Here is a 27,449-nt window from a genome sequence, read left to right on the forward strand (position 1 = left end):
CATTTATCTTTAGAGATTTCCACCATTACAATCTGGTCAACAAAGTGTTAACGACAAAAAATACTAAGAAAACTTGCTAAAAGAACTTAACTGTTTTAAAAATATCTTATTCTAAACCTAATACATGATCGAGGTCACGAAATACCTATAAGCCAGGAAAGATCCAAAACGACCTCCAACAACATCAATAACCTCTTTATCAGCTAGGCACCAATTCAAAACAGCTACTTAGCCACCTAAAGATAATGACCTTATCTTCAAGAAAAAAGATAATTATCCTATTTCAACACACATTAAAAGCATATAGAGCTCTACAACCTACGTAAGCCAAAAATCCTAATCATCTCATGTTAAATTCTTACGGACTTAAACAACACAGTTCAACTGAAAGTGACTTTTTTTCCCTGTACTAACTACGAATTTACATATAAAGCTCCATTATTGAAGTTTGGGACACCTCAGAGGCTAACCTTAAAATGTTAAGAGCTCCTTTAACCATTTACCCAGTTGATGAATTATTACATGCACAGATAATATAAAGAATTACTATATCAATACAGGATATTTTTGTTAACGTACAGTAATTACTGAAAAACTATATCAACAATTATTTTTAATTATTTTGTATGCTTTTATATGAGTGGTAATTTTTTAAGACTTATATCAATAATGAGATTTTATTGGTCGAGACTTAAACTCTTAAAAATAACATATTCTCAATAACGTAACTGAGATAAGGAATTGTACTAATTATATATTAACGGTTTAACTCCTGAGGGCAATATAGTTCGGAGAATGAGTGAAATACGTGATAGGTAAGTAGTACATGATGTTAAGGGAAAGGAAGTGTAGTTACTTTTCTAAGGAGTCTTTTTCTGCGCAGGAAAAAAACAAGCATGGTAACACCACTGTGTGATTACAAAAAAAGTGAAGACCACTTACTTGTACAATGATGCAAAGGACAACTTTTGAGAGAGAACTCTCTCAGAATCAGAAAAATACAATCATTATGTAGAGTAGTAACGTAGCAGTGTATAGATTGAGAGGAGAATCTAATGGCAAAGAAAGATATGTGACAAGAATTTCTGGTTCTTCTACTGCTGTATAAAGTATTACCCTAGACTGGAAAAAAGGCATGCCGTTAGAGATATATGTGGGTTAAATTTTCCTTTCTTGAAAACGTAATTTTTATCTAGAACATTGGTTTCTCGTTCAGATATATTACGACAGATGGATACTGGATTCTCTAAAAGTTAAAAAAGAATATAACGGACTCTAATTAGTATATAGAGATTTTCTTTAGTCATTAACATGGGATACATGTATACTTAAGAAAGAATCTTTGGCGTGTTTCTCTTGGATTCTGCAATCTTGAATCGATTCTTACAGCAAAAAGGTGCACCAAGAAAAAAAAAACACCGTGCTTTATAATCAAAATATTCCGCAGCTAATTTCTGCACGATCAATATTTACATGGTCAATTCTCCAAAATCTTGTCCTGAGGGTTGAGGAAAGTCTTTGATTTGCCCAGTTCCAAGTTAGTTAATCAACTTCTATAGTTAACAGCATAACCTTAATATATTCCCTCCTTTAGTAGCGGATTTTTAGATTATGTGATGTTTTTTTAGTGGGAGATAATGGAGCAATGGACAGGTGGGGGTGTTTTGTTAACACTTGCAATTTAGCGTCTTTGTTCAGGGTGTTTTGCATAACTAAGGAATAGTATGGGTGGGACCTATTTTGAAAAAGGGCATAATAATATAATCACTCACAACTTCTGTTATTCCAAGAGCTAACGTATAGCCTCTTGTTCCCTAGTCTACCAAACCCATTTAACAAAATTCCGTGGGGAGTATATATATATATAGGCCCATGATGATGATGTAGAAACACTCACAGAAACTCATTTCTAATTTGCTTGCCTCTACTGGTGTTAGCTTAAACTTTTTTCTCAGCAGTATCATACTCAAACCGTCCATAACTTTCTTTGCTCTTGCAAACACCAACTATAACTTGTGTGGCAATTCTTTTGCTGTGTTGAAAACCACAAAAACACAAACTAACCATGTCCACAATTGCAAAGAGAGATTTGAGTTCTAATGAGGAAGACAGTGAGCTGAGAAGAGGACCTTGGACTCTTGAAGAAGACAGCCTGCTCATTCACTATATTGCTCGTCATGGTGAAGGTCGGTGGAATATGTTAGCCAAGAGTGCAGGTACAGATTCCACGTACGCTTAAAGTTAGAGGAATAACTTCATTCACTTTCACTTGTAACTGTTCTATACCTTTCTAACATTATTCCAATCCAACATCTCAGGGCTGAAGAGGACTGGAAAAAGCTGCAGACTCAGATGGCTGAATTATTTAAAACCAGACATTAAGAGAGGGAACCTCACTCCACAGGAGCAACTCTTGATCCTTGAACTCCATTCCAAGTGGGGTAACAGGTAACCGATATTCAATGATCTGTCCCAAAAATGAGTATTTATGCACTCAAAATTAGCCTTGTTGAACAAATCACAATGAGTTTGACAAGCTTTTGCTGTTGATTGGGGACAGGTGGTCAAAAATTGCTCAGCATCTGCCGGGGAGAACAGACAATGAGATCAAGAATTATTGGAGAACAAGGGTACAGAAGCAGGCACGCCAACTTAACATTGAGTCTGGAAGCAAGAGATTCATTGATGCCGTGAAGTGTTTTTGGATGCCGAGGTTGCTCCAAAAGATGGAACAGAACAATTCTCCGAGTCCTCACTGTTCCATGACAAGCATGGTGAATTTAGGGAATTCTGGAGAAGCTTCTATGAGTTCAACGTCAAGCAGCTTCAATATACCCTCTGTGTTTTCATCATCTCCTCCACAAAGGGAATTCATTATGGACGGTGCAAATCATCTTGGTACTATGTCCAACCCCATCAATCCATCCCCAGATTCCTTCCCATTTTCACAGCTGCTTGGAATTTCTGAACACCCCAAAAGTCCTCCCAATGTGCTTGAGAACAATGTCTACAGCTATCCAATCCAGGACAACTGCTATGCCGATACCAATAACTATGGCATGGAAGGCCTAAACATGGATCCCCTTTCAGCCATGGGAACTTACGACTTCCCACAGTTTGATTTTCAGAGCGCAGGGAATGGATGGATGTTAGACAGTGTGGAGGATACTACTTTATGGAACATGGATGCTATGTGACAGTGTTGTCAAGAGAAGGCATGCATCTCAAGTTCTTTTATTGTGGGATGGTATATCATTGAAAACAAATTTGAAGATTCTTATGCTATACTGATTCATAGGGAGTATACATAATAGTCTCATTGTTAGAGATTAGTAGTACCAAGTGTAACGTCATTTTAATATGAACCTTTTAAAATAGCATATATTTAAATAGAAAAATGCAGGAGATGATATTAATGTTCCCCTGTTTCAGATTTATTTAGAAGCTGCAAAAAAAGTTGTAATTTGACAAAGGCAATGTATCTTGGATGTTATGAGTGTGTTTTGGAAATAGTGCGTTTTTATTATTCCCTCTTTTTGTTTCTGGATATCTATTTTCATGTAAATGATGATTTATTTATTTTTCTGTTCGAATCCCAAATGAAAAGAGGAAAAGAATAGTGAAGTCACATCTTGTGATGGAGTGACACTTGCAAAGTGTGTATGACATTTAATAACGATCTCTAAAGACAGTGAAAAATGCTACTTGTTTGCATATCTCCAAGAGCAGCCACTTGTACTGAGTGGTGGGGTTCCCTCATAAAAATGAAGTACCGAGTGTAAGTGTGATGTGTAGAAAGGTCATCATTTTGCATCTTGAAAAAAGTAGGAAAAATTGAAGATAGTGGTGCATAAGAAACAAGTGCCTTGGGTAACTACTCTAAACTGGACTAGTCTACCATTCTAGCAACTCCCTTGTCTTCTTTCTGGAATCATAAGCAGAGAAGAGGATATTTCACCATATATTGCATTTCATCTCTCAAGCTTCCAACTATTTTCCAGTGATGGCACTTTTCTCGAAGCTTGTCAATGAAGAAATTGACTAAGAAATATTCTTGGCTATATGCCATCACATGGCCTAAATGTCTCCAGGAATTTTAACCTTTCCATCCAAAGTGCTTTTCTACAGATTCAAAAATACCTTCACTCAGAGAATCCCTTTTCTTGCTTAAAATTAAGCTTAGCTAGCTAGCTCAGGGCCAATTTAGTTTGCACGCAAAAGAGAACAAATGCATCTCTATATGAGCTACTGTTTGAATTACTCTTTGCTAATTCAGTAGTCATTAGGATATGTTTTCAAGACGTTTTCATATATTTTTTTTTTAAGAACAAAAACTGACTTATTCAACAGTTAAAATCAGTTTATATATTAATATAAAAAATATAAGTGAGAATTTTTATCTATTTAAGTTTACAAAAAATAATTTAATTTCTTTTCTTATTTTTAATGAAAGAATTTTATGGAAAAAAATTATCCAAGCACCGGCAATGCTAAATAAAGATCACATATAATTCACTTTCATCTATTTTTCTCTTTTTTAGGATATTATTCCTTGCATCTATCAGCTTTTTTATTTATTCTCTCCCTTTTCTTCTTTTTCTTTCACCTATGTACCTCGAGTTTAGGATGTACGTTGATTTTCTATGTGTGCATGTATTAAATCTATAAACACTGGAAATCCAAGTCTCTTCTGGAATGCCTTTCCGTTATTATAAAACTTTCATATATATTTGATTCATTGGATGTTTAAAAAGTAAGTCATTGCTGAATGTACTCTACAATTAAAATATAAATATAAGTAGTTCTGTCTTTCTATTACTTTATTTATTACAAAATAAGAATAATCACGTTTTATGTTTTAAAATAAAAAATAACATTTTTAATCAGTAGGTAAGAAGATCGAATAAATAATAACTTCGAAAATTTCAAAGTATACGACATTGATGCCAGCGACCTTCTATCTTTAATCTTTAATTCAGTCACTCTTGTTAACTTCTTTTTATTTTTTCATTTTTTTGTAAGTACATTCGAGATATTTTCCTTTTTAACAATCATTTCTCTTTTAAAACAAACTTCTTCGCATGCTTGATATCATCACGGGTTGAAAATATTTCGCACTTTGGATTAGATGGGAGAGTTTTGTTTGTATTTACTTTTTTTATTTTTATTTTGAATAAATATTATAAGGAGGTACATGAGTATTGAAAAAATATATCCATGTAGAATTTAAAAAAATAATAATAATTGGAGTCTCGATATAAATTATTCCACTTCTATAATGATGTCATCGAAATTTAAACATGGATCATGTAACAAACAAAGGTAAAGTAATTACTAGTTAATGTTAACGAGTTGTTAGAATAATTTAATTTATTTTTATTTTTCTTTGTTAATCCACTTCAGTTTTCTTTTTTCTTTTTATAATTTTTTTAAAATAATTAATTTTATTAAAAAAATATATTAACTGAAAACTATAATTAAAACAAATCAAAACAGAAAACTACAAATATTATTTCGAGAAACATCTATTTCATATGTTACATCAAAATAGAATTTCAACCCTAAACTTTTAACAAACTATTTATAATGCAATTATTGCATGTCTTTACTTCACCCATTTACTTATTGGGACAGTGGACACCTATTATCCTACCCACATAGTATAGTTATTGTTTCTTCCCTTTTATTTTAATCAATATTTTTTATCGTAAACTTTCAATACTTTTAAATTACTTTAAATGGTTAAATAACTCAAGTCGAAGTAAATGCTCATATTTAAGAAAAATAAAAATCTCTCCACTTTTTTTACGTATAAAACTTTATTTCAAACTTTATTATTTTTTAATTAAACTGATTACTACTTCAACCGGTAAGGATTGGCTCAAATTTTGTTCATTTAGAGATGATGTTATATATAATATTTATTACTGATAGTTTTAAGATTTTTTTATGTGACCTATTGTAGAGTTTATGTTTAAAAGGACACACTTAAAATTTTAAAATAAAAAATGAATTAAAACTAAAAATTACTAATTAAAACCTTTTCTTGAAAGAAAATATATATGAAATAATCGTACATAAAGTGAATGGCACAACAAATTAACATGCGTTAAACCTTTGAGTTTAATGACTATTCATTGTCAACTTAAAATGATTTTGATAATAATCAATAAAATATTATTATTAACATAATTCTTAAAATAACTATTGTAAAAAATCGTAGTACGAAATCATATTCTAATAATTCAAACTTGTAATAAGAAAGGTGGAAGAAATTTAGTGGGAAAAGGATATATGAATATAAAATCAAGACACTTTTTTTTTCTCTTTTGTGTTTTATAGATCTTCATAATTGATAGAATTTTTTATAATTTACCTATAATTTTTCAAAATCTAAAGAAAACATGTAAAAAAATATAGAGCTATCAATATAAACATAAGTATTTTTTTACCTCTGAATAAGTATGCTTTTATTAGTGTACTGAATGGATACCCGTAAGGACAATGGACCGAGCAAGCAATTAACAACTCAGTAACCGATCGGTAAAGATATTTGTTGAGATAGTTACATATTAATCAATAATAATAACAACCATTGCTAATAGGTCAGACCTAGGAAGCTCATTTTAATATATATAAATATACGTTTGACATGAGGCGAGGTAACTAACTAATTTTGAGTACTTATTTTTATTAAACATTATTACGCAAAGTCACTTACTTAAGCGTCGGAGTGCCTTTAACATATATTCTCCCACATGGCTTGAGCAAGGAGGAGAGAGAGTGAACAATACAACTTGCATAATGGATGATCATCAAGAAGTCTATCTAGTCTTTAGAAAAATTGAGTGTTTTGAGTAAGGGGACCTCAACACCTTACCCGAAACAATTAGATTTATATGTTTAAAGTGAATTGATGAAATCTTCCTATAATATCATTTATTTTAAAAAAATATATTTTTGTTAATATTGTTAAAAAGTGACTTTATATTTAATTTAATATTATAAAATTGATATGTAATATGAAATTTATATTGTAAATTAATTTTATTAATTAATAAGGCTTCAAATACATCTTTTACACTAAAGAACAAATAATAAATCTAACAAATAACTAAATTTTTTAATACAGAAGACGCAATAAGCTTAAATAATGATAGATTTTTATTTGTGACTCTTATACCATATTAAAATTAAAATTAAATTCAACTTAATTTGATGAGATTTATACATATATAATGTAAGTTAATTTTAGTTAATGTGAAACTTTTAACATTATTATTTAAATATTACTTTTAGTAGTATCATAATATTATTTAAATATTAATGTCATATTATTTACGAGTGGTGATAGATATAACTTTTTAAAAAAATACATTCAGTTGGTTATTATATTAAAAATTATAATTACAGTTGATTATCATATTAAAAATCATAATTAATAGTTAAACCGTAACTTTTTCTTCTACTTATAACACTTTAAAGATTATAAAAAATTAAAACTAGAATACCATTTAAAAGAGTTAAAACTCACATACATAATAAATAACTCACAAAGTTGGAGACCATGACACGTTCATAAGTAATGAAAAACACAAAGGTGGAGACCATGACTTGGTCATGTCATGTCCCCTCGTCTCTATCTTACATTGATTACACTTGCAAAGACAATTCTAATGGAAAATAATGTCTATTTATTGTGGTTCTCGTATTATTGTTGATTAAATATTTAAAAGATTACAAATTTAATTGAATAAAACACTATTGATTAGATTAATATTTCGCAATAAACAATCTAACAAATTTATTTGAAAAAATATCTTGGTAATACTTTTTTTTTATATCATAACATTAGTATGGAGTATTCCAATTTTATTACCTTTATTATCTAGTTTCTTCCTTTCAACTATATTTTTTTATCAGTAAAACTGGAATTTAAAAAACTAACTTAAAAGGATCAAGTTAATTTTACTAAAAGCAATTTTATGCGAAGATTCTTTAATTTAAGCATAAGGTCTTATAAAAAAACTATCGATAGAAGACAACTTAATGTAACATTATATTAAAATTAAGAGTTAGGTTACAACAAAAAAAAATATTTTAACGTTAATAAATTATAAAATAGAAACTACGGATAAAAATTAGAAATATAAACTTTTATAAGACTTTATTATAAAAAAGAAAGTTATAATAATATAGTTAAGACATTATTAAACCTTCTAAAAGGATAATAAGGTCGCTCAAGAGTTAATAATGCGACATGTTTTGATATTTTGAGAGCTGTTAGATTCTACGAAAAGTACTTAAACAATAAAAACTTATTAAGAAAAAATGTGTATACGATAATAAAAATATGTAATTGTGTAAGATAAATTTTTTTTCTTTGACTAATATAAATTAAAATTTGTGATTAGTATTCATTTTATATAAGATTCTATTTATTTTTATCTTTTATGTAATGCATAATTAATTTCTCTCTTTATATAAAAGAAATGTTTGAATGAGAAGGTGTGAATTGCAACTTGAAGTTTCAAGGCAATTGCTTTTTTCCGCCTCAAGAAAAACAGAAAAATCGAGTTCTATTTTCTTAAATGAAAAGTACAAGTTAATTTTAATAGAGTTGGTTGTGAATCTAAGTGTGAGTTTAAAACTCATATTAGATAGAAATGAGAAAGTAAAATAGTATATAAAGGTGAAAGACTCATTAATCTATTGTCTTAAGATTTTGGGTAAAGAGTGATGTTAATTCCTTATATGATTGTGCTCAGATGTTGTTGTTGTTTGTGTCTCTCAGGTTAACCCATTCTTATCAGACTCCACTAGGGATGACAATTTTACCCGCGGGCACGGGTATCCGCAGGTAAAATCCGCGACAGGTAGTAATTATCCGCGGATATTTACTACCCGTGGGTAACGAGTAGCGGGTATTTTAATACCCGCTTCTAAACGGGTCGGGTACGGATAGTATCTACCCGCCCCGCGGGTACCCGCTATCCGCGAAAAATTTAAAAAAAATAATGTATATACTTTTTAATTAAATTAATTAAAAATAAAATAAAATTATATTTTATTAGGTTAAATTTAATTAAAATTAAATTTTAATTTATATTTAATTTAATTTATATTATATATATTTTTTTGTAATTTTATTTTAAATATGTATTAAATATTTCTTTTTTATTTTTTGCGAGTATCCGCGAATACCCACGGGTATTTTTTAAACGGGTACCCGACAGGTAGCGGGTCGAGTAGCGGGTACAATTTTATCCGGCCAGTCGGATTGCGGGTAGGCACTACCCGTGCCCAACCTGACTCGTTGTCATTCTTAGACTCCACTGTAATATTAGAGTCGAAGATTTGTCTTGGTGACTGGTTCACTTGAAAATAACTTATTAAAGAACCGATTTACTCTGTTTATGTTGTGCTTAAAAATTGTTACTTATAGTATGATAATAATATTAAAGCTATTTTTAAAAGCTTTGTAATTTTTTAAACTAAATTTTGAGAAGTTTTACAAAAGGACACGCGACTTTTCATTTTCGTACTTGTACAAAGAAAAAAAGGGGTTTAAGTACTCGAACAATAATTAAAAATTTAAGAGATTGGTTGTTGATTTGATCATTTTCGTTATTTTTTTTACTTAAAAAAAAGACGCTGATATAAACATATTTTTTTTATTAAAATAAACATCTTATTTTTAATATACGAAAAAACAAAACAAGGGTTTCTATAGAAAATGTTAAGTCAATAAATTTTCCAAAGGCCAATTTTTTTTTGTTCAGTTTTTATACATTACTAATAAAAATTATGAATTTTAAAATTATTATTATAAAAAAACCCAACAATTTATTGAATAACATAATTTCAAATAAAACTACAACATAGAAATATTTATATAGTATTAATGTATATACTATGTATTACTTTTTGGTTCTTTAACTTTCTCTCAATGTGTTCTCTCTTTTTTGTTCTATCTCTATCTTCATATTTGTTTCAAATATTAAAAAAATAAAAAAATAAAAATTCTACTTTATTTTTGTAATTTCTAACTTTTTAATTAAAAAAATAGGTAAATTTTTATTGGTTTTTCATGTTTGTATTTTTTAATGGGAGAGAAAATGTAGTGCACTAGTGTTGATGATAATATTATATGAGTTTATTATTTTATTGAAAATTTTATTCTCTTAAACTTTCTTTTAGATTTGAGGATAACAAGGTGTTGTGCTTCCAGCAGCAGTGTCTACGTAATATATGTAGGGGTGTGTAAAATTAATTAAACGGAATTTATCTGTTTACAATTAAAAATTAAATTAAATTTTAAAACACTGGACATCTAAAATTGTAGTTCAATTAATTGTTTTTTAACTTAAAACTATTTTATTGATAAAACTACATAAATTAAATGTTAAGATAGATTGATTCTAACAAATTTTGATCGAGATTACTTCTATAGAAATTTGGTTGAATTTTGGGTGAGTCGGTCACAGTATAACTTTGGCTAAATTTAATTGGATCAATCACAATTAAAATTTGGTCAAATCGTTCCGAACTAAACTTTGACCGAATTCGACCAAGTCAATTCCAATCAGATTTGGTCAAATTTAATTAAACCATTCTGGCCAAATTTAACCATTAGACAATAAAAACAATTATCATTTTTAGTGTAATTTACTGTAATATAGTTGAGCAGAACAATAAATAATTAAATTAAGCTCCTTTGAACTAATTTTCAGTTTAATTGAATTTCAATAAACTATTTTTTAATTTACAATAGTTTTTAACAATTCAATGCAATTATGTTTTCCACCTTAAATATATTTATGATATGTTGCTTTTGATAAAAATTATCTTTTATAGTAGGATTTAGGATTTAGAAATTATTTAAAATAGATATTATAAAACTTTAGTTTAAAACTTACTGTTATTTAATATATATATATATATATATATATATATATATATATTTATTGATGTACTTTTGTGAATACATCTTATATATTATTATATATCTACATAAATATAATAATAAGATTTTTTTCAATGTACGTATAAAAGAAGGATAAATATAGTTAGTATACTTCGTATTTAGTATAATAATAAGAAGAAAAGAATATATTAGTACAAAAATTGTAATTCCATTGGCGTTGTTAAATTCTGTTAATGATTGTAGTTATTGAGCACATATGTTTTTAGTAGTGATTAGGTGTGTTTGTGTTTATTTATTTTTGCTTTGTTTTGAAAATTTAAAATCTTTAAAAATTTTCTTCAAGTTTAAGTACAAATTAATGTTAATTTTCTCTTAATAAATACAATCGTAATAATAACTAAAAAGTCAAACATACACCTAATTATCATAATCAAGTTAATATAGTTCAAACAAAATTTAGTAAAATTAAAATTTTTGATTGAAACAATTTTTTAAAATTTTTTATTAAGACCAAAATATGTGAATGTTTGTCGTACCACAAATCAAGTATTTATCCTATAAAAAATATAAAAAATATCAATAATTAATAGGTATTAAACTAGAAAGAGTCTTAACAACACATTTTTTTTAATATTAATGATGTTTTAAATGAGGGGCGACATTAATTAAAAAAAGTTTAGGAAGAAAATAGAAGAATTAAAAAAAGAAAGAGCAATATGGTCAAAGAGTTAGTTGGTAACAGTAGTACAGGAAGCGCGCAGTAATGATTGAGATTGAGAGAGTTGCGATGTGTTTCTCTTTCACTGTATTGAAAGGCACGTGCAATAATTTGTTATTTGTTAGTAATATTATTAAAGAAAGATTTAGAAATGTGATTGAGTTTGACTGACCAAAGCGCAGTCTGATTCAATTCTACCTACGACCTTCAAACAGTAATTTCAACCAAATCCTTATCCTTTGCTAAATTAGCGGCTGGGGTGCCACCGATTCACAACTAAACACAAGAAATCTGTTACATTACACCCATGAATCTCCTTTCAGGTCTTACAAAAAAAAAAAAAGCTGAGTGCATGCGCATGATGTTTGATTGTGACACATTAATAATAATAACAAGGCTGTTTCTTTCGTTTGATTTGAAACTGAAAGCAACAGACATGAAGAAACTACACTTTGGCAATTAAACAAGATTATAATGGAGCCAGAGAGAGAGAGCGTGACTACACGGTTTCTACGTTCAACCACAGAAAAAGACTGCTTTTAAAGTTCTTGTCTGCTACCTTCAATTCTCTTTCTCTCTGTTCTTCGAATCAGGAAAAGAAACATCCCTCAAATCATTCAACAACACCTATTCCCATCTTTCCTGTTCACTTTTCAAAGTCTTCTTCTCAAAACAAAGGCCACGGTCAAAAAAAAAAGCCAAAACAAACAACCCTCTCTCTCACATTTTATTCATGCAACCATCAACCCACCTTTTAACTAATTCCATCCAATCTCAATCTTAAATACACTATTTTTTCTTCATCCAAAAATTGCTCTGCCATTCAAAATTTCAACCTGTAATTTCTATTTTAATAAACTTGCCAACTGTCTCCTTTACTTGTATTATGCTTCTATCGCACACAGCGTGCTAACACGTAAAAGATGATCTTACAAAATTGATTTATAAAATGATATGTTTTTAAATTATGGACTGTTTTGATTTCAGTCAACCTACGATCTCCAACAGTAACATTAAATGTTATACGCATATGTATGCAGATGGTATATTAGTTTTATTTTGGATTAAGAAATAGTGTGTGGTGGGAGTGAATGGTTGCAGCATATGCGATGGAATGTGTGAGTGAGGTGGATAAGGTGGCGTAGGAAGATGGATGAGTGAGATAAGAAATGAAGTGTTTTGGAGAGGAAAGAAAAGGTGGCACCAAAGCAAAGCATGTGGTGTGATGTTGGTGCTAATTATTCATGAGAATTGGAACCCTTGAGAGGCAGAGATTAGATTGGTAGATGGATATAGATAAATAATACTCATTCTCCCTTACTTTCAATCAAATCAACCTCTCACCATCAAATGTAAGCGTGACTAGACCAAACTCCATAATTGGGAGAATGAGACTGAGACCCTTTTACTTTCCCTCACAAAGACAAGAGTCATCTTGTTTGCTTTCATTGCTCATCGCAGCCAATAAGTACAAAACTCACTGACCAACCCCACATTTTCTAATTCATAATGCTCTTTATTTTCCAACACTCCGTTATTGTTACTGTTTTACTGTTCTGTTCCTCACAGTTTTATTCTGAGTTGCATTCCTCACAAAACAAAGTACAAGATTGAGAATTGTAGACTGATGAACATTTTCATCATTTGGGGTATGTGGATGAGTCCCACTGAAGGGAATGACACTGAGTCACCCTTTATTTACCTGTAAGAATAACTTTTCATCTGTGAATGAAGAAAATTGCAATGCTAATAACATTCCTGCATCCGTTTTTAGTATGGAACCTGGTGTAGCCGAACCTTTATGCTCGAGACTCTCTGGAGGTGATAAAGAAGATAAGGATTCTGATCCAACCACAGAGTAGAGAATACTTGCAAAATCACATTTTAGAACAACTCTACTAAACGCTAAATATTGAAATCAATCTCTGGAATATATGTGAAGTGTAAGCAAGTGGCTTGGATTTTGTACTTTTATACATAACAAGTACTAGTATTAGTGCAAAGTTGTGGCAGTGTAACGTTGCACCTATTTGAGAGACACTTGAAATATGAAGACAGTAGATAGCAATTAGCTTAAAATTGTTCTCTGAATTAGTAGTGTATAAAGAATATGCAATAAGCAGATTGAAAGTGTAAGGTTTTTAAATGAGTGAGTGATTCGTGATGGGAAATCATGGTCGAGGGAAGTACTGATATGCATATCATCAACATTGAATTTTCTTAATAGAAACATAATGCAGTAGATTAGATTCTAAAGGTGATCGTATATATACTATTAAAGATGCTCCCCTACTGATAGTATAAGAATAACTTTCGGTTGGCTGATTGATTTTGGTGGCACTGAGATTTCGAATAATGGAATACAACGTAACAGTATTATCATTTCCCTTTTATGGTTAATATTCTTCCAATATATCTTAACAACAAAAGTAAATTCTTAAACTAATATAAAGTTTCAGCTAAAATATGTATAAAAAAAAGGAGAAAAATACTGAAGGCGAAAAAATTGTATTTAATGATAATATTAGGATGTAGAATTGCAAGTTCGTTTTACAAAAAATAAATCTCATTAACTCACTATTGGATTATAATTTCACGAGCTTTTTCTTTTAATTGCATTAATTAGTTTCATAGAAGGTTACAATCCCAACTTGTAGGTAATAAAATAATTTATAAAATTTACAAATTTATTATAGACTTACCATATCATATGCTACTTCTGCAAATCTTGTATTTTTATGAATCTAGATGTTTCATTGGATTTTTTGCATTATCTTTTTAGTATTTTTTTCAAAATATAATGATTATGATATATTACATTTTTTTAATATATTTTAAAATATTAAAACCAGTATATATCAATACATTTTAAAAGCATAATGGAGGAACAATACAAAATATCTAGAAAAATCCAACAAAAAAAAATTCAAATTCTATTTTTACTTTATTTTGAGGTTTATAAATTAAGAATGTTTATCGGAGTATTTATTTACAAAAAAATTATATTTTAAGAAAGTTTTTGAGTAAAACCTTTATATAAGTTTAAGTCTATTACGATAGAGTGAAGAATCTTAATTGCTTGCAAACCACATGCTTTTTCTTAAAAGAAAAAAAAAGACGTAGAAGAGTTGTAAAATAAATTCTTCATACAAACAAGTGTATAAATTAATTTAAATTAAAAATAGATATCCAATAAACTAAGAGAATAATAAAACAAGGAAAAGATATTTTTTTTCATTGTTTTTAAAACAAAATTTTCATGTATCCTTACATCAATATTTTTGAAGATGTGAAATAGGCTAAACCTAAAATGATGTATTGATGGAGTGTAGTATAAGATGAGTGACCTTTATAGTATAGTCAACTTACCAATGTTTCATAACTCTTAATAGAAGTTTTATTGAAATATCTTATTTAGTCTGTATCAAATGCGTAAATTTATTTATATATGGTTGGTGTGCTGCAACACTTTGAGTAGTCAGTCACCTTTCTTGCAATGTCTGATCTTACGCAAAGCATCTAAGCAGTCAGCCTGACATCTCGCATATTGTTTAATTACTGAGGGTTTAGCTCTAATGTAGATTCAAATATTCAAGTCATGATAATCATAGTTTTATTAAAAAGAAAAAAGAAAAAAATGGGTGGATGACATAGTTACGTTAGACGAATATATACACCCTCATAACTCGATAACTCGTGTATGCGTGGGACCAAACAATAGATAATTGAAAATTAATAAAAAAAAAGTGCTATTATGTCATTAAAAGAAAGTTAATTAGTGTTAGAAGACAAAGTGAAAGTTGTCCCATCTTTTACTATCTATTTCTTTCTAATCTGAGGGATAGCATTATTAAATAACAATAAAGGGCATGTTTTGTCACATCTTGCTAGGATTCCTTGCTTTGTATTGCTAGTGACCATTAAAAAGTTATGATAGAAAATTGTGTTACAGTATTCATCAGTATCTTCATGTTAGAAATAAATACTCAATTGCTTTTGTACTAGCGTAAGTTAGTAATTTTAATCGAATACACCCATGTTACTGTAAAAAAATATACAAATGTAATGAGGACTCTTCTAACACTAAACTAATCAATGTATATGATCAAGAAATTTGATTTTATTGTCTTTTAATTGGTTTATTTTCAAAAATATAGGTAAACTTTTTCACGTATAAAAAATAACCGTCTAAAAGCTCGTAACTCCAAAATAAATGAATTTATACATCGTACAATAAAATAAATGAAATCATGCACATAAAATCAAAAGAAAGGTACAACGCGTAAAATCAACTGCTCTCATGAACAACACGTTAGAGATTATCGCAACCACATCCACTTGTGGCACAACACACGGTCGTGTGTATGCATGCAACCGGGACAAACCCCCTTTTAAAATTTGAAGTTTACATGATCCTTCCACTAACTTAAATAATATTAGAGCTCTGTTATAGGGGTGAGAAAAATTCATTATTCTTCTTTTAAAAATAGAACAATTTTAGATAATTTGATTCTCAGTCTAAAAGTATAAATTATTTTAAAGAATTGTTCCAAAATCAAATTAGTTTTTAAGTAAAAATTGAAACAAATTTTAAAACCAAACCTATAAAATAATTCTTTATGTAAAATTGACACCTGTTAATTCAATTGTGTACCTGTAAACTATTGGAAGAATTATCAAACAGTTTTACCAAAACTTTTATTTTCTAAGTTTAAACATCACTTACAGTAGTGGACGAAGAATTCTTAAGCTTTGAAAATGGAAACATTAGAACTATCTCTAACCGTTTATTAAAACACAAGTTAGAAATCAAATTAGTATTTTTCATTAATGGAATCAACAAAATATTCGTTAACATAAATAATAAGCGTATTAAAAGGAAGGGCCCGATTGCTTTTATATGGAAGATGATGATAAAAGTTTGCCCCCTGAAAGGAAATTCATAAAATCAGAAATTAACATAAATAATAAGTTATATTTAGGATAACATGATGTGTATATTTATTTTATACATTATTTCAAAGAAATTCCTCGCATCAGAAATTAAGAAACAAATTCATCTGGATTAACCCTCAATATCAAGGTAGATTCCTTTAGGTGGAATATCAATCTCCATTCTAATTGCTTAGGTACTTCTCTCATGAAGTGATGGGTAACAATTATTTTTGCATGTATCTTTTTCCCTAATTCAAGGCGTTTTAAATAGTCTATGCAAATTAAAACTATTTTCATGACCCACATCAAGATTGGAAGAATGCTTAATAGCCGACTTCTATCTAAAAAAAGGCTATGTATGAAAGAACTATTAGAGTTAATTCAACTTGGATACACTTTACTGTCGATCAGGAACAACATTGTCCCGTCACATGTATACTGTGCAAAAACTAGACTTAATCTGAGTTAGATGTCATTATTTTTATGAAAGGGAAATTATTTATTAATACTAATTTTACACTCAAATTTAATAGGAAAACAGCATCGTTGGCACTAACTCACAGAATAAACAAATAAAATATCCAAACTACAAAACCAACCAACCAAAAAGTAATTAAATAACAGAGGAACTAATAAATGATCCCTTGAGAAAATGTACATGGCTAAGTGGCTAGTAAATGTTTTACATAACACACCCAACCCCAAAAAATTCTATGCGTTACAAGTATCTATTTTAAACATGTACGAACCGCTGACCTGTATGTGCCACTTTGTTACTTCTAATCAATATTGAGGAACCCTATTTTCCACCTTTGCTATAGCTGTCCTTTAAAGTGACAGTCCTATTAAAAACAAGTTTTTCTGGAGTTGAGTCCTGGTCAACTACGAAGTAGCCTGGAAGAGCAGATATAACGATTAGATATTAAGTAAATAAAGATGAACGAAGAAACAAGTAACAGTCAACGTTCAAACAAGAGACAAGATATTAAATACCTAATCGTTCAAATTGGAAATTGTCCCCAACTTTCGCATTCCGCAGGGAGGACACTCCGTAAGCACCCGGAATTATCACTTTGGAATTAGGGTTTAAATCGCCAAGCCAATTGTCAAGTTCAGCGGGATTCTATTCCAGTGATTCAAACCAAAACAGAGGGAAATATTATTAGCAAACAAGAATACATACATACATACATATATATATATATATATATATATATATATATATATATATATATATATATATATATAATACCAAGCAGACGTAAAGGATAGCAAACCTCTGATAGGAATAGCCTCTCAAACAACCTGACTTCCACCTTTAGTGGATCAACTCCAGGAGAAGATTGAGAAACCCAATGGAGAACCCCCTAAAATAAAAAAGATTGCACAGATCACCAATCAGATCTTGCCTACTATTTTTAATTGACGGAATTAGCAAAGTTTGTGAACCTTAGGCTTTGTCTTCTTTGAAGGGTCATACTCAGCTCGAATTTCAAGAATAGTCTCATTGTCGTCAGCTAGAATCACTTCAGTGCACTTTATAGGAAATGCATATCTACACCCAACAACGAAAATTTTGAACATTGGACTTAAAATTCTCATCACAATGTCAATTTATACCCTCAACTAACCTGAGTATCGCAGATTTCCCAGGAGCTAGACCATAATAATCTTTCGAATCTTGCATCCGGAAGTCCGAACGTTCAATATATACAACATTGGAAAATGGAATCTAAGAACAACGGCATGAAAAAAAAAATCAGAAACTTCTACCTACACCATATGAACTGGTAATATTATGGTAAAGCTTAACAAAAAAGTTAACATATTGAATCATCCTAAAACCAGAGCATTGCCCAGAGATATCCGTTTTCACATGCTATGTTTTACCTTGTAGAAAGCAGAAGCATCATCAGCTTTTGCATCAGGCCATAACTTTGCATCAACCTCAATAGCTAAGTTGGCTTCAAGATTAGTAATAACAACCTTACAAGATTAAATCTATTAGTCTTGAGCTAATTAAATCAGAACAGTACACTGGCGTAGAAAGAACACAAATATACCTTGAGAGGATGAAGGACAACCATTGCACGAGGAGCTGTTCTGTTTAATTCTTCCCTAACATGGTATTCAAGGCGTTCAACGGAAATCAAAGTGCCATCACTACAACAACAAAAAGAAAATAATTGTAATGATCCACTTCCATCCTCATATACCAGTTTTTCTAAATGAAAAAAACAGTTTGCAGGTTCTTGTTCCTGAAAGGTATAGTCAATTGATTAAAGCTTCAAATGTGCATTTACTAAAGCACACATTAAACATCCGAATAAATACTAGAACAATCGAATATAAAGAACAAAATAGTGAATCAACTTTTGGGATAAGGCATCGCCAAGACAACTAGTTCTTCGAAGACTTATGTTTCTGTTTGCTAAGGTAAAGAGATCAGCATTTGTTTTGTCGTATAAAGAGAGAAAGTGGCTGCTTGCTGAAAATTTAATTTTAGATTCAGCCTGACACATGATGATCTAACCCAAAAAACCTGAAGTCAGATACACACAGTAAAGCCAATAATATAGCTAGGTTGTACAATACAAGTGACACAAGATTAGAGTTTGAGTGGTAAGGAGCTCTGTCTTCAATCTTCAAATATTTCATTGTTGCTGTATCATTATAATTAAACAAATCGGATGTCCGACCATAAATCATAACTTAGCCTCTCATAGCACGGTTTAATCAAGATTTAGTGCTCACCTCAACTTGGTTTTAAACCCGGAAGCCTCATTAGAGCAGTTAAGTCATCCCATAACCAAACTGTGTATAGGTAGTTTATAGTTAATCCGATCTTCTATTAAAAAGGAATGTAACTTATCTAACAGGTCAGTTATACAGCCTGCTAATTACTAACCAAAGGGATCCAATAAAACTATCAATAATCTTAGACAAAAACCATGGAAATATTTTAAAGTTTATATTTTCCTCACCCGATATATTTTAAAGTTAAAATCGGTTGAGGAAAATATAAAGTTTAAGGATTATATGTTAGTTAAAATCTGGGAATAACAGAATAACTAACTAGGGCTTATAAATCATTTAAAATTCACCAAATTCACTCAAATCCCCGAAGTACTTTTCCTCTCAACATTTCCAATAAATAATTCATGTTGCAGTTGTCATTGAATTTCAATTATGTATAATTGTTTACTCTTTTTGATAATTACTTGACATTTAAGCATTTTTTATTTGTCACTCTATTATTTATGCAATTATAACTTCTTGGTTGATCTTTGAAATTGAAGAAAAGAAAATGTGTGTTCTCCTAACATTGAATCCCCGATATCTTGTTTCATTTGCTTTTACTTTTATATTTTGTAAGTTATTTAACTAATATTTGCGACAATACGATCGTGTATATACTGTACTCTCTACTCGACGTTGACAGGAATGTGACACAAATTTCATATTCAATGGGAATGGAGATAAGGATATGTGTCAATTTTTACTTTGGGGACGGGAAAGGATATAGTCAAACCAGTACCCCCCTCGGTGCAATCCACACTAAAAAGCCATTAGTGGTAACAAAATACTAAAGATTTGCAGTTGTTTTCATTAACAACACCAGATGGATCAAGTCATTTATTATGCCTTTTCTCTCTCACACAGAAAGAGCTGAAGATGACAAATACACATTTTTGGTACCACAAACTGTAACATGACGTCCAAAATTAATACACACTAATTAATTAACAAATCTAATGAATGTATTCCTTTATATATACACAAAAAAAACGAAAAAAAAAACAGCCTAGCCTTTTCCTGTGTGGAAAAGGCAAATACATGGATCACAAAATGTTTTGTTACAATTGTCAACAGATAAATTCATCAATTGCATTGAAAAATAAGATATGGAAAGAGACATAAATAGCAATTAATATGATCAATACAATAAAGCATTACCAAAGCAACTTCCGACATCAACATATATAGGAAATTGTAAAAGCTAAAATGAAATTCAGGACAATTTTTAGTATAAAACATGAACTGAACTGAAGTGTTTCAAGTACTTTTACACAGCAATAACCTGGAAATAGCATTCGTATGCATCCAACTGTAGTTGGAAATTGATAACATACCTTCTAGTTATTCCAATTCCTCGAACAAAAGCATTGATTGCAGTGGACGTCATGCCTCTACGCCGCAAACCAGCTAGTGTCATCAAACGAGGATCATCCCACCCATCAACCCACTTCTCTGTAACTAGACGATTCAACTTCAACAAAGAACAATATGTAATTAGAGGATAGCAAATTACAAACATAATAATTAAATTCAACAAATTATTACAATGTGTAAAATTGTTGCTTCACCTTACGCTTCGACATAACTGTGTTAGAGACATTCAATCTTGAATATTCCCATACATAAGGCTGGTAAATGCCTAACGCATGCAATAACCAATAATATGATGCTCGACGTGTCTCAAATTCAAGTGTACACAGCTGCATAAGATATTTGTTAATTAGAAATATATAGAGAAAATAACAACAGAGTTATCATTAACAGCACAACGAGATCTGAATGTCATTTGTCAGGAATGAAGCCTAAAGCACTGACCACTAGTTAAAAAAGTTCCTAGCAGTTATAGCCTCAAAGCTCCAACTGATATAGTGAATAGAACATTCTGTACAGCACATTATTATTTGTAGGACAGATAATTTAAATTTTCTAAATAAGAATATACATGAAAGACTAAACTATAACCTTTTTTACAGAGAACCACACATTTTAAAACATAATAACTCCAACTCAATGATCCTCCAAAATCTAACTGTCTATAAATATCACAGATTTAGAGCATAAAACGGATTTGAAGAAGCTATGAATCTAGCTGCCCAAGTATTATTATATTATGATATTCAAATATCATATTATGAAAAAGGAATGCTAACATAAGGACCACCACAACAAATATAGAGAGATTAAATTAGGAGAATGTAAGCATATAGGATGTAGCCTCGATGAAGATTGAAATGGGTAATAAAAAAGAAGCCGGGTTACTAACAAGAGAACTGTAAAATCACCAAGAAAAATTGAGTGGAAGACAACTTACTGAATGTGTGATATTCTCTAGAGAATCAACAATGCAGTGAGCATAGTCATAACTTGGATAAATACACCATTTGTCTCCGGCATGTGGGTGTGGAGTAAACTAAGTGGCGAAAAACATTCACATGGCAAGAAATCAGATCATTATCTCCCTATAAATTTGAGTAATTAAAATCATCTAGCCAAGTAGATACCTTAATTCTATAAGCAATAAGGTCATACATATTGTAATTATCACTCTGCATGTCTTGCTTCATTCTAAGCGTGGCTTTTCCTTCTTCTACAAGGCCACTTTTCATATCCTCAAAGAGCTTCAGTGACTCTGAAATTGGTCTGTCTCTCCAAGGACTGTTCATTTTCTTCTCCCTATATTCCTTTATCTCATCAGGTGTCTACAACCAGATTAAATACTGTTAATTTTTGTTGTTGTGCTTAATACAAAATTCAACAACACGAGGCAATTATCACATCCACCATAGTTATTCCGAATTAACATTTTCTTCTGGACTAGCAAGTATCCTTTGCAACAATTGAAATAATTTTTTTAAAATATAAAATAAAGGTAAAAATGTAAATGTGTGATAAGTAGTACTAAGAAATTAATCTCTTTAATCTTTGAATTTTTTTTCTCACTAAATCTAACCAGTTTGGAAAAAGAAAATTTTGATATTAAAAATTGAAAGTAATTAAAGCTAAGATTTACAGAAAAGAAGAAATTCCAACATTAAAAGAAAAAACATAAATTATCAATAATTTTAAAAGTTTTAAAATATGAAATAAGTGTTAAATAGTGTTTAAGCCACGCATAACAATCAGAAAGAGAATACAAAAAGAGATGTCCTCATGCTTAGGCACGAGAACAGAAATTTATAACATAAGGGTTGATAATATAATTCCATGCAATTGAGATTTTCAGAGTAAACTTCCAAAGGGATCAGAATTAGTGTTTCAAATATATCAAGTTAATTACATGCTAGATGTTTTAAATCCAAGGGAAGAACCAATGAAACATTTAGCATAAACGTTAAATATTTGTAGCAATAAGCTGTTCAGATGTTTGAATAACAACCTGATGGTCAACATACGCATGACCCCTTTTTATGAGCTCCACAGCTAATTCATACAATTCTTGGAAGTAATCACTTGTGTAAGTAATCTGCAAATATTACAAAGTTGTTAAACATCTAAATAACCAAGATCGCATGAGCCAATACGTCATAAACAAACCAACATACCTTGAATGGTTTCCAACCCATCCACTGGACAATTTCTTCAATGTGATCAATATACTCCTTCTTTTCTGCTTCAGGATTTGTATCATCATATCTGGAATTGCAAAAACCCATAAACCCATAATACAAAGATATAACTAAGGCTTATAGAGCTTTTGACAGGAATGCAGTAAACATGAAAAACTTTTAGGAGCAAATCTTTGACATTGTTATAAACACTCAGATTGTTTCCAGCTATAGAAAGTATGTGAGCAAGGAAAGGAAGAGAAAGAGCGAAAAAAGAGGCATATATAATTAAAGACATCAAAAACAAAAAAGAACTTATGTGTTAACCTTTCCGTACAAAAGTGATGAGATTTACTAAGGAAGTTGTATATAATCAATTATATTGTAATACATAATTCACATGAGAAAATATGTTTCCCATAGATATAAAACACACCCATAGATAATCCCTAAATAATAGATGTCCCAAGAGCAATGTCCATCTCTTTCAGATGAAAGAAGACACACTTATCTGAACTGACAATAAATAAAGGAAAATTTGAAAACACTACACACCTCAGATAACAACCTCCATCCCTGTCTTTTGCCAATCCAAAATCAATAAACATGGCCTGAACAACAATTAAGTTTTTATTACAAACATAATTATATATCACAGGGAAAAAGAAACAAGTTACACAATTATTACAATGTGAAAAACATTACATACTTTTGCATGACCAATATGCAAATATCCATTTGGTTCAGGTGGAAAGCGGGTCAAAACTTTTCCACCTGTTGCTTTCAAGTGTTTGTCAAGAAGCGCCCTTGTATTACAACATCTCAAAATACTTCCATCACTAAAAGGCACCTCAGTATGCACCTGAAATCAACTTATCATCAAGACATGTTGCAGATGCAAGTTAAGGAAAAAAGTTAAACTCATATGTCATGCCATGAGCAAGCAGAGCAATGGAAATTACTCCATTCAAGCTAAAATAGTCAATGATTTGGTTCACAGCATGAACAAAAAAGTATTAAAATGCAATTTGATTTTAAATAAGAAAAGAAATACCTTGAAATTTTCCTCTGGGTTAGGAAATATTAAATATGGATTAAGATCTTCTTCAGGTGACTTTTCAGGAGTGGCAACAGGTGCTTTATCCTATGTAAGCATGTAAGTTGAATTGTGAACCAACAAGTAAATCAAAAAATAAAAGTAAAGCCTAAATAGACAACTGGAAACACAGGCACCTCTACTTTAGCCGGTTTCTCCTTCTTCTTTCTAGATGGCTTTTCATCATCTGCTGCTGTTCGTTCACCCAGTAGTTCATATAGTTTTGCATCAACAAGTTGCTGCAATATAAAGAACAGAAAAACAATTAAAAAGTAATAAAACATGAAATAAGTAAATCAACTACCATTGATTAAGGTTTGTTCCATAGCTGTCACCTTGGCAACTTTTGCGTCACCCCATGGCAGCCTCTTGCGCACATGGCCAAGCAACTCACCCACTAGAAAAGATAAAGTATAGTGTTCTCAACACTGAATAGAACGGCAGTTCAATATAGGAGGGAAACTAAATGCATAAGAACGAATCAACAAATCATCCACAAAATGAACTTCTCTATAAGAATTGAAAGTCGAATTCCAATTTAAAATTTGTAACGTGATTTTAGAGTATATATATTGGAAAGTCAAATCATATCACTTCTTTTAAATTTCTAATTTTAACGTAATGAAATCTGCGAGATTTGAATTACTAAATCCATCACGGGCAAAGACTGAACACCTACCATTTGTTCGATAGCGAAGCTCCAAAATTGTTACCTTGTTCTCCTCAACAACTTCACTGACAGCTTGGTTGATATCTTCTGTTGAAACCTCAATGCCTGCTCAAGTATGCAAGATATTTAAGAGTTACACTTGTCATGAGTTAATTTCTAGAATTTTGCAAACAACTTCTCCTAAATTTTGTTTTAAACTTGTCCATAAGCTAAATTTAACTTATGAGAAAGCCAGTTTCCTTGTTTTTCTTCTAATTTTTCTCTCTTAAAAGTTTTTTTAAGAAGCTCGTCCAAATAGAATCTAGGGCCAACTTTATACGAGACTATACTGCTAAAGTTCTTTCCACCGTACCAACACCACAAGCTTCTTCAAATGTCTTCAAATCAAGATTCTCCATGCCCGTGGTAGCAAGAAATGATAAAGCTGCATCTAACTGTGCAGTTGCTTTGACCTGCAAGCATAATCTCAGTGAGAGAGGAAATATTTCAAACGTAAAATTTCATCTAAACCCACGACGAGCAGAAAACTTAATTCCAAAGTTGCCAACCAATCAAAAGAAGAAATAATATGGTGGAACACAATAATAACACGAAATACACAGTTAGTGTCACTCTGATTGACAATCGATGAACATAAGACGCCAATCAAGAATCTACTGTGCACACCTTTGAAGAAACAATGTATTGTAGTAATGTTGGACGATGCGGCAAGGCATTTGCAGGGTACTTCGTCGCAACCTGCCACATAAATCAACGGCAACAACCATGTCAACAGCCCTCAAAAGAAAACCACAATAAAATGTACAATCTCTCTTTACTATAAATTCACGTATTTCAGAGAGCGTGGTAGCATAAAGAACATAAAACCATCAAGAATTACGAGTGTAACACAAATTCAAAAACATGCAAAGACATATACTACCGTATAAAGAAGATTTCCAACCGTTCGACTGCATCCATCAGTAACACCAGCCTAAAAAAGACAGAACAAATGCAACTAATATAACGAATGAGGGAAACGAAAGCCTTCCGAAATTAGAAAGACTGATTGCAGAAGGAATTCTTGAATTGAGAATCATTATGCTATGGATAGTTATGTATACCTCGTTGATGACGGAAGTGAGATTGGCCGTGACTTTGTTGTTCGCGACGGTGTTTCGAGCTGTGCGCTCGTCTAAACCGATCTTCAGAAAGAGATCGAGACACTTCTCCTTGTCGGAACTGTCATCCTTCGCCGGCATCTTGCCACCGAAAAAGACAAAATCGTATTCCGATGAAAGTGTAAGAGACCTTAGGGTTTTGGCGGTGACGACAGAAATGCCAGTGGTGAAGATACGAAAGGTGTGTAAGAAATTAGTTAATCCAGAGTCGACAAGCTTTATTGTTAACGTTAAGAGTAAGGATGTAAAGATTCTTGGTTTAAGATCCTGTGGGCTTTACGATTATATTCTACATCGCGGCTTCTTCCTGCACCCCCAAAAAATTTAAAATCTCTATTTTACCCTTATATTTTGATTTGGATTTTTGGAATTTACAATTTTGAAGAATATTTAGAAAAATAATTTCAGGTTTAAAAATACTTTTTGAAAATTTTATTTTAAATATTTTTTTTTATTTTAAATGGAGTTTCTTATAAGTATTTCTCTTTCAAAAATTGGGTTCCGAAAAATATTAAAAATAAGAAGTAAAAAAAGTATTATATTTTTAAATAGGGATAATTGGGGAAATACAAATTTTATTCCGGTGTAAAAAGAAAAACAGGGAGGTGAAGCACCCTTCCGCATCCGAGTAGAGAGTGACTTAAGTTGACGTTTACCGCTTCAACTTGGTTTTCAATTCTAGTTTCTGACCGTATTAGCTTGGGCTTCACGCACTGAGCCCGCAATAAAAATTAATTTAATACTTTAAAAATTGTTGGCCATGTTGACCAGATATACTTATATTATTACATGTAGGAAAATATTTTATCTTGAAATTATATCTTTTTAATGAAAGAAAGCGATTTGGTTTTGATTTTGATTTTAAATTAACTTGAATTTACTTTTGATATCTTTAATTCTATAAATACTGATATAGAAGAAGATATTTTATTAGTTACATTATAAGTTTGTGTAATGTAATAAAATTCTGTATAGTTTTAGTTTTTTTAATTTAATCCTAATTTATAAGAGCAGAGTATTTACATACAATAATATATAAATAAAAATATATGAAATTGATTTTATTTTTTATAAATATTTAATTGTATCTACAAGTTTACAAGATTAGACAAATTTTATTTGTTACCAATATATCATCCTATACTAAAAATGTGACAATAATAGATGTAGGTTGAAAGTCTCATTTCGACTAGATATAAGACTAATTTATAGTATATACATGAGTGCAAACTTCTCCTTAGAAAGGATTAAGTTAGGTTTAAAAAGGATTAAGTTAGGTTTAAAGTCCACTACTTAACATAGTATCAAAGTTAGGGTAGAATTTATCCTAATGAAATTTTTGTAAATATATTGTTTTATCCGCTATCAGAACACCGTCGGATTACTCATTTATGTTTAATTTTTACATTTGTATTTGTAACAAGTGTGTGTGATATTTTCCATACATAATATTAAAAAAAATAACTTTTAGTTGATAAGTTGGCGTATTATAAACATGTGATAAGATATATGAGATTTTAATATAAAATAACATAAAAACATATAACTACATAATACTTCAATATTGTTAAGTAAACATATTTGTTTTACCCAAACTAT

At 30.4% G+C, this 27,449-nt stretch overlaps 2 protein-coding genes across 3 annotated transcripts; one reads left to right on the forward strand and one right to left on the reverse strand.

Annotated features, from left to right (window-relative positions):
• The first annotated feature begins 1,805 nt into the window (after positions 1-1,805).
• LOC108325578 (transcription factor MYB62) lies at positions 1,806-3,504 on the forward strand. Its single transcript, XM_017558675.2, has 3 exons — positions 1,806-2,216; positions 2,319-2,448; positions 2,561-3,504. Exons 1-3 carry the CDS (start codon positions 2,066-2,068, stop codon positions 3,195-3,197), a joined length of 918 nt encoding a protein of 305 aa, XP_017414164.1. The 5' UTR covers positions 1,806-2,065; the 3' UTR covers positions 3,198-3,504.
• Positions 3,505-16,447: 12,943 nt separating this feature from the next.
• LOC108326254 (glutamine--tRNA ligase) lies at positions 16,448-26,066 on the reverse strand. Of its 2 annotated transcripts, XM_017559637.2 has the most exons (24): positions 25,794-26,066; positions 25,613-25,663; positions 25,357-25,428; positions 25,043-25,142; positions 24,700-24,795; positions 24,356-24,417; positions 24,158-24,259; positions 23,979-24,068; positions 23,634-23,786; positions 23,480-23,535; positions 22,922-23,012; positions 22,756-22,842; positions 21,881-22,078; positions 21,691-21,789; positions 20,948-21,079; positions 20,714-20,850; positions 18,644-18,743; positions 18,471-18,566; positions 18,212-18,312; positions 18,030-18,135; positions 17,858-17,947; positions 17,574-17,703; positions 17,337-17,474; positions 16,448-16,573 (listed from the first exon to the last, which is right to left on the reverse strand). In XM_017559637.2, exons 1-23 carry the CDS (start codon positions 25,929-25,931, stop codon positions 17,380-17,382), a joined length of 2,382 nt encoding a protein of 793 aa, XP_017415126.2. In that variant the 5' UTR covers positions 25,932-26,066; the 3' UTR covers positions 16,448-16,573; positions 17,337-17,379. The 2 variants fall into 2 exon arrangements, with proteins under 2 accessions (XP_017415126.2, XP_052730786.1); XM_052874826.1 differs by lacking the exons at positions 16,448-16,573; positions 25,613-25,663 and having other exon boundaries at positions 17,127-17,474.
• Between the last annotated feature and the right edge of the window lie 1,383 nt (positions 26,067-27,449).

This window comes from Vigna angularis, chromosome 3, assembly GCF_016808095.1.
Source record: "Vigna angularis cultivar LongXiaoDou No.4 chromosome 3, ASM1680809v1, whole genome shotgun sequence".
Taxonomy (NCBI): domain Eukaryota; kingdom Viridiplantae; phylum Streptophyta; class Magnoliopsida; order Fabales; family Fabaceae; genus Vigna; species Vigna angularis.